At 44.0% G+C, this 8,835-nt stretch overlaps 1 protein-coding gene and 1 non-coding gene across 2 annotated transcripts; one reads left to right on the top strand and one right to left on the bottom strand.

Annotated features, from left to right (window-relative positions):
• Positions 1-1,437: 1,437 nt before the first annotated feature.
• LOC142380553 (general transcription factor II-I repeat domain-containing protein 2B-like) lies at positions 1,438-6,722 on the bottom strand. Its single transcript, XM_075466467.1, has 2 exons — positions 5,387-6,722; positions 1,438-1,472 (listed from the first exon to the last, which is right to left on the bottom strand). The coding sequence occupies exons 1-2, from the start codon at positions 6,720-6,722 to the stop codon at positions 1,438-1,440; spliced, it is 1,371 nt and encodes a 456-aa protein (XP_075322582.1).
• Positions 1,961-2,043, top strand: trnal-uag (transfer RNA leucine (anticodon UAG)). The gene has a single exon. It is a non-coding gene; the product is annotated as a tRNA-Leu (tRNA).
• Positions 6,723-8,835: the final 2,113 nt, after the last annotated feature.

Below are 8,835 nucleotides of genomic sequence, written 5' to 3'. Positions count from 1 at the left end.
AACTAGCCTGGTCCCGGGCAGGCTAAATTTGATGCTTAGCTTAGCTGCAACTCAAAAAATGTCCGACCGACTGTGGTTATCATATCACCACTTTCACTGTCTCGAAAAATCAATCAGTCGGTGCCAGTGCAACTAAAAAAACGCAACTATACACACGTATTGAACATTAAATTAAATGACAGAGAACATGGTATTCATTAAAACTAATCAATACCTAACAAACATCCGATCTACACCCACGTAGGACCAGACTCAGAAAAATGGGGGACAGGTAATAATGTTAATGATACAAATTATTGAAAGCTCCTTTCAAAACAGTCAAGGACTGTACAAACAAGATATTAGATAAAACGCAGGAATTAAAAAATCTTACCATATTAAAAATACACAGAACGGAGCAATAAATGGAGGTAAGCAAAGTTAAACGGATGGGTTTTGAGTTAAGACTTGAACAGAGGGAGAGTGTCAGTATTGCGAATGTCGGAGGGCGAGATTTCTGTCCTTTCAGGCTGCTGCTCCACATTTACAGTAGCCGATAATGTAAAACAACCTACTGAATTAAGTATTTGCATTAAGTTCATCATCTCCCTCAGGCATCCCCAATGTTATCGGTGCACTACACTGTACCCATGTACGCATCCAAGGCAAGGCAATTTGTAGAGCATAATTTATACACAAGGCAATTCAAAGTGCTTTACAGCTACATAAAATCACAAGGCGGCAATAAAATCATTCCAAAAAACAAAAATATCATTAATTAATTAATTTAAAAGTGAAGAGTGCAGATGAAATACTTTCAGGTGTCATATGCACATCTAAATAGAACTTTCAGTCTGGATTTAAACATTGTCACATTGTCCAGGCCCCTGCTGGACCCGTGGAGGCTGACTATGTACACCGAACATTTTTCCATATGCTAAATGTACAGGTACACTTGGGGATAATTGTCCATAGACTCTGAACTGGATTTCTCATTTTGAAAAACACCACATCAACCCCTTTGAGTAATGCTGAGCAATGTTACATTTATGCCCTGTGAAACCTCATCATTGAGTCCTATCCTCCGAGCATACAGATGATCTGTGATGGAGGTCATTTCATTTCCAACATTGAGGCTAAATGGCCGGGATCAGTTCATGATTCTAGGATCTTCCGAGCATCCTGGCACAGAGGTTTGCACAAGGTGCAAGAATTTTACTTACCTGAAGGAGTGTACTTTTGAAGTAAGGTGTAGCATAGGCAGAATTTTGGTAATGTAATGAGAGGTCAGGTGTAGAGGTCATCTTAAGGAATTTAAAGTGCTCGTCATACTTTATTATAGATAGCCATATAAGGCACATATTGCATTAAATTGCCAAGTCTTAACACATGTATATCCATCCAACATTTCTCTTATTCTGCAGGAGAGTTCAATGGTGTCCTGCTTGGGGACAGAGGCTATGCATGCTGGCCGTACGTCCTCACACCATATCCTGATCCAGGAACAAGGGCATGCACATGCACATGCTAAAACAAGGGCACGGATAGAACCTATGACCTTTGGCCAAATTAAATACAGGTCCATTGCTTAAAGTTCTCAGGCACCATGGCTGACTTCTGACAGAGCCATCTTAAATTAATAGTATACTTCATATTTTATACATTTTGTCTTGTGGACAACTTTTCAGGCTCAAGTCTTTTCTTCGTTGAGATCTAGTGCCTGAAAGGACTCGGTTTCTCCTTACACAGTGAGCGACCTGTACAGGGACACACATTTCTTTTGATCCTTATTGTTGTGACCTTTGAGTTAGAACTTCTTTTCATCATTTAGCATTGACACAGTAGCAGTTTAAGTCAGAGCAAGTGTAAGGAGGCTAAATGGACAGATATGATTTATAACTTTCCACACGTTTAGGTCATGGCACCCCACTGGAATGATTTCTGGGCCCGCCGACAGTGTCGTCAAATATTCCTTTTAGTAGTCAGGATGGCCGAGCAGTCTAAGGCGCTGCGTTTAGGTTGCAGTCTCCCCTGGAGGCGTGGGTTCAAATCCCACTTCTGACATTGCAGAGTTCTCCTAGAGGACCATTTTCACTGGCAAGGCAAATCAAGATTACTCCTTGCTTAGCAATACCATGTCGTATTGCTATTCTGCCACTGCATCATCTAGTTTAAAGATTATTGTGGCCGCTTAACCTCCGAAGAGTTCTTGCTTCCAAATGATATGCCTACTATTTGTTTGCCCCAGGAGACCTGTTAAACAACAGCCAAGACACTTGTTGCATGAGAATCTTCTGACCACAGCTCAACAAGCTGTGTTGTCACAACCTTCTACAGTGCTTTGGGCAGGACAGAATCATTAGCAAAAGGCACATTGTTGATTATAAGGTCTTGGTTTGCACTTAACACCATAGTAAACGGGAAAGGGCTTTTGACCGAAGCAACCTGGCCTCATGTTAGGCTATTTGAAGGGGGCTATTGACATTTAGGCCGAAGATGGGTGAGAGTATCAAAACAATCATCACTTGGTGGCAGGCAGCTGATAAAAGACCGAGCTCTCCCCGTCGGGGAATCGAACTCCAATCTTCCGCGTGACAGGCGGAGATACTGTCCATTATACTAACGAGGAATTTCTGTGTGACTGACACAGTGGTCAGATGAAAAGACAACTATCGCCAAGGAGTGAAATAAGATTTTCGTGTCCCGTTTCAAGGTGTAGGAAAATTGCTATCACAGTCCCATTACTCAGAAGGAGAGTCTTCCATGAAGCTGCATGCCTCGTCAATATTCCCCTTCAACACGAAGACAACGCAGACCCACATATTCGCTGGAATGATGCCTGGGCCCGCCGACAGTGTCGTCAAATATTCCTTTTAGTAGTCAGGATGGCCGAGCAGTCTAAAGCGCTGCGTTAAGGTTGCAGTCTCCCCTGGAGGCGTGGGTTCAAATCCCACTTCTGACATTGCAGAGTTCTCCTAGAGGACCATTTTCACTGGCAAGGCAACTCAAGATAACTCCTTGCTTAGCAATACCATGTCGTATTGCTATTCTGCCACTGCATCATCTAGTTTAAAGATTATTGTGGCCGCTTTACCTCCGAAGAGTTCTTGCTTCCAAATGCTATGCCTACTATTTGTTTGCCTCAGGAGCCCTGTTAAACAACAGCCAAGACACTTGTTGCATGAGAATCTTCTGACCACAGCTCAACAAGCTGTGTTGTCACAACCTTCTACAGTGCTTTGGGCAGGACAGAATCATTAGCAAAAGGAACATTGTTGATTATAAGGTCTTGGTTTGCACTTAACACCATAGTAAACGGGAAAGGGCTTTTGACCGAAGCAACCTGGCCTCATGTTAGGCTATTTGAAGGGGGCTATTGACATTTAGGCCGAAGATGGGTGAGAGTATCAAAACAATCATCACTTGGTGGCAGGCAGCTGATAAAAGACCAAGCTCTCCCCGTCGGGGAATCGAGACCCGATCTTCGGCGTTACAGGCAGAGATACTGTCCATTATACTAACGAGGAATTTCTGTGTGACTGACACAGTCGTCAGATGAAAAGACAACTATCGGCAAGGAGTGAAATAAGATTTTCTTGTCCCGTTTCAAGGTGCAGGAAAATTGCTATCACAGTCCCATCAATCAGAAGGAGAGTCTTCCATGAAGCTGCATGCCTAGTAAATATTCCCCTTCAACACGAACACAACGCAGACCCACATATTCGCTGGAATGATGCCTGGGCCCGCCGACAGTGTCGTCAAATATTCCTTTTAATAGTCAGGATGGCCGAGCGGTCTAAGGCGCTGCGTTCAGGTCGCAGTCTCCCCTGGAGGCGTGGGTTCAAATTCCACTTCTGACATTGCAGACAGGTGCCATGGGTTTTCCTGGCTGCCGCCATTGTAGTATGCTTGTTGAGTGGTGAAGGCTAGTGGTGCAACGGATCATCATTGATCCGTGATCCGTTCGGATCAATTATTTCAGTTCGGCACACACATGATCCTCGGATTGATTTATGAAAAAAAAAATGTGCGCTTGTTCAGTCCTCACACAGCCGTTACCATTCCGCTAGTTCCAGGGACAGAGCTACTTTCCATGCTCTGGGTAAAAGTCTGCAACAGTTCCCTCCTCAATAAGCAAACAGTCCTATGGCTCGTTTGTGATTTATTGTCCTCAGCGTACAACATGTAGAACAGTGGGCATGGAAAATAAAAGTAGGCTAGACTTCGGTGACTACTGTAACGATAACTGCTGCCTCTAGTGCTACGTCCTTTTTCCATATACTCGCGCTGCCACACAAACCTGTCGCCTAGGTTACCACACAGACATAACACGTAGCTGACATAGCGATAGCTAACATAAAGAAAACCCCTAACCTGCAACACAGCGTGGTCATGGCGAGCGGAGGAACAGAAGAGCTCCACGTCATTTAAATCCCCTGTTTGGGAGCATTTTGGCTTCACTGTCAAATTTAATGAAGAAGGAAAGAGGTTGGTGGATAAAACCGTGACGGTGTGTAGGCACTGTGGTACAAGAAAGCCACACAGCAGTGGAAACATATCGAGCATGGCCACGTATTTGCAGCGATATCACCCCGGTGTTTCACTGACAGGAGTGAAACCGAAAGCGGCTCAACAACCGGTCATCACCGCGTTAAGCAGCCCCCTTCCTTCACAATCCGACCGGGCTACAGCGATCACAAACGCTAGAGACTGGTAAGTCTGACAAGAAGCTATTAAAATTGTGATCCAGCATTCCAGTCTGCACTCACTGACTCCGGCACTGTGTAAAAAGTGTGTTGACAGGCTGTCAGTGTCAGTTAGCTTCAGTTGTCAGTGCAGTGCTTATCCCTCTCGACAAAATTATTTATGCCTCATCAACATCGTCCAGACTCGTGGCCTAGACCAAACACAGTGTATGCTCACCAATCGGCATTCTGAAGACGACCAAAATCACCATGATCACCATCATCGTCCCCACTGCTCTCGGACTCGGACTCCGACCCACTGTCACTGGCAATGGCTGGCTCAAACCTGTATGGTTCTAGCCCCAATCCCTCCTCGGTTTCTTCTTCAGGCTCTTCATTGTCATCAACAATATTCGGATCGAAATTTGCCGTGAAGAAGCTGTCCATGTCTGGCAAACTGCTGGCTTCGCTACTAGAACTACTAGTATCAGACATGTTGATTGTTGGGGGTTGTTCCAGCAGCTGGCACTCGTGACGTCACGCACCTGTCGTCTGCTACTTCCGGTTTGCCAAATGGCGGGCTATTCGAGTCAAATGTGGTGATAGTTTATTGGGCCTAATCAGGACTATCCGGGGGCCTAAATTTATTTTAAAATCATAAAAAAATTCCATGGTATATAAGGAATCGATCTGCTATTTCAGTTTTGTGCAAAAAAAATCACCTTTCTGTAGGCCTTTAACAAGTGCATCGAAGTCAGGTTGAATGTCTGAGGTGGAGATGCGAAGCACAGCTGACAGATGGTCGTCAGTGAGAGATGATCTATACCTGGACTTCGTAAACTTCATCATTGAAAATGTTTGTTCACATATGTAGGTAGAGCCAAAGAGAACCAACATCTTCTGAGCATGTCTCTTCATGTTTGGAAAGTTCTCCTCCTTGAGAGAAGAGTAGAAATCCAGCAGACATCCTGATTTAAAGTGCTCTGCCAGTACTGCATCAGACTGCAGGTCAATGAGTTCCAGCTGAACATCACTGGGTGCATTATCCACACTGCAGGTAAAGGGAGAGGAAATCATGTGCATTTCATCCTCGATTGTTCTGAGATCTTCAAATCTCCTTAAAAACTCACAATGCAATGCTCCTAACATGGATGAGTACCTGTGGAGGTGATCAGCTGATGGTGTGACTTCTTTCAGGGTTTGCATGTGAGTGAGATTGTTGCTCTCCAGTTGGCTTGAAAGAAACAGCATCTTTCTCATGAAAGCCTTCACCAGGGTGTGCATTTCATGAACAAAAAGGCCCCTGCCTTGCAGTTTGGTGTTCAGTTCATTCATCAGTGCAGTCACATCAACAGCAAATGCAAAATCTGCCATACAGTCCTCATCTGAGAGCTCTGGGATGTCTTTGCCTTTCATCTGACAAAACTCCTGAATCTCTGTTTTCAGGTCCCAAACTCTTTTTAGCACTTTGCCCAGGCTGAGCCATCTGACAGCTGTGTGGTAGCCGATGTCACTATGCTCAGACTCATGGTCCTCCAAAAGTGCGACAAACTGTCTGTGATTCAATGCCCGTGCCCTGATGAAGTTTACTATTTTAGTAACAACATCAATAACATGGTTCATTTTTAGCAGTGACTTGCACAACACATGTTGGTGTATAATACAATGCAAAAATACCAATTTCTGATCTGTGTCGATTTCAGTCACTTTATCTTGCATACGTTTTAAAAGTCCCACATTTTTCCCTGTAAGATTTGGACAACCGTCCGTTGTGACACCTGCCAGTCTGTCCCATTTCAGTCCCAGTGTGTCCATGCACGCATTTACCTCCGTGAAGAGATCGCTCCCTAGAGTCGTCCCTTTCATTGACCGCATTGCTGCCAGCTCCTTCGTAATCTTGAAGTCCGGCGTTATCCCGCGGACAAATACAAGTAACTGGGCTGTGTCACGGACATCACAGCTTTCGTCCAAAGCCAAGGAGAAAAAGTCAAAAGTTGCCACTTCACGTTGCAGCTGAAGCTCCAGATTCCCCGATATGTCCTCGACCCTTCTCGTCATGGTTCGCCTGGAGAGCGGGACTTTCTCAAATGCTTCTTTTTGTTCAGGGCATATTAGTGCTGCAGAGTCCACCAAGCACTCTTTGATAAACTCCTCCTCCGAGAATGGCTTACTGTTTTTAGCGATTTTGTGGGATATCACAAAGCTGGTCTTGGTTGCTGCATGCCTGGATGTGTGAAGCTTGGTAAAAAAGCCTTGCTGCTTTTGCAGTTTAGCTAGCAAAGCTTCCGATGTCCGCGCCCTTTCAGCATCAGTCACGTTCTTGAATTTCTCCGGGTGTTTCGTCTCCTAATGCTGACTCAAATTGTAGTCCTTAAACACGGCGATCTGCTCCCCGCAAACTAAACACACGGCTTTACCTCTGACTTCAGTAAATAAATACTTAGCAGTCCAATTTTTGTTGAAAACCCTGCATTCGCCATCTACCTTTCTTTTTTTAGCATGAGCAGACATTTCTGAGGGCTAAAGTCGTCTTGTGACTTGCTACTGACAACGATCCAATCATGTGCATGTCTCGATATACGTTTTACATCATCATGAACGTGAATAAAAAACAACTTCAAAATAAAAATAAAATGCAGCTTCAGTCCATGCATCAGGTAAAATAAGAAAATATGTTTATTTTGTAATTTCCAATTAACCTTACACGGGCCGGTCAGAGTCAACCAAAGGGCCGTATGCGGCCCGGGGGCCGTGCAATGCCCAGGTCTGCACTAGACCATCAGGGACCCGAAAGCAGTGCACACGGTACAGGTTGCAACACTGTGGTAAACTCTTCCTAACTGGCAAATTAATTGGCATAGTGCATTGTACTGAAGTTGTGAACATTTTAGCCTTAGATGAAAGCAATTCTGCGCATCTGGAGAATGAATCCAAGCAAGCACAAGTTTCACACTTTAGACTTCTCTCTTATTTCAGGGAGAAATAGAAAGATTCCTGAGTAAGAGTGAGTGTGTCATAGCCCTGCAAGAAAAACAGTTGATAGATGACTAAATAAATAAAACATTCCTGACCTACACCACGACAGTGAAAACACCAAATCCTAGCCAGCAGACCACCAGGGAGCCTTTGATTTTTGTGAACTATGGATGTTGCCTCTTGTGCCTCGTTGTCCATTTAGCAGCGGGCTATGTGTAGTCAAACGGACGAGGTATGTACAGACACCCTTTTAAAGAATGATCTTAGGTGAGCAATATAATGGATCGGATCAGTGATGGAAAAGGGAAATCTGATTTGAAGGAATTGGACGAAAGCATTTAAAACTCCCAAATAGCTTTTTATGCCTGCTGAAATTGTTGGGGCATGTCACGGCAGTAGTCTTAAAGTGGAGGGCAGACTACAGCCTCTTGCCAAGCAATTTACCTACGTAGCATTCTCGTTCCGTTGCGTCAGCTTCCTGAAATCTTTTTCAGTACTCTGGGAAACAAGAGTTGTACACAGGGTAGTTTTTCCATTTACTGGCTTGTTTTATCTTGCAATGTCATTCCCCTACCTGTGTTATCTGTGGATATAAATGCAATGTCAGGAATATAGGGTAGTTACCCTCAATGTAAAGGGCTTACACAATCCAATCAAGTGAGGCAAGGTTATTGCAAAGATGAAGAGAGAGAAACTGCATGTAATATTCTGGCAGGAGACCCATCTCGACAGAATGAAAAGTTAAAAAAAATATGGTTTTAGAAATACATTCTACTCATGTTATAAGAAAGGGAGAAAAAGAGGGGTAGCAATAATGATTCGTAATAGAGTGAATTTCCAAGTGTTTCTGAAATCTAGGGGTTCCTTAAACAGAAAGAGGTCACACTAGTTAATGTGTATGTACCACCTGGCAAGGATAATTCCTTTATTAGAGAAATTTTTGGTTTGATTGCTTCCGAAGCCACTGGGGTTTTAATATGTGGAGGAGACTGGAATATGCAGCTACAATGTAAGCTAGACTCCTCTAACACATTAAAGATATCTGCTCCCACACCAGAGTAACTGTGTCCTGCTGACACATGTTGACAGAGCTCGGGATGATTGATGTATGGAGGGAGCTCCACCCAACAGAAAGACGGTATACATTTTATTCAGCAAGTCATAGAGTGCACTCAAGAATTGACTATTTCTTTAC

This window comes from Odontesthes bonariensis, chromosome 5 (assembly GCF_027942865.1).
Source record: "Odontesthes bonariensis isolate fOdoBon6 chromosome 5, fOdoBon6.hap1, whole genome shotgun sequence".
Classification (NCBI taxonomy): Eukaryota; Metazoa; Chordata; class Actinopteri; order Atheriniformes; family Atherinopsidae; genus Odontesthes; species Odontesthes bonariensis.
Note: the sequence above shows the minus strand (reverse complement) of the source record. Positions and strands in the feature narration are given on the sequence as shown.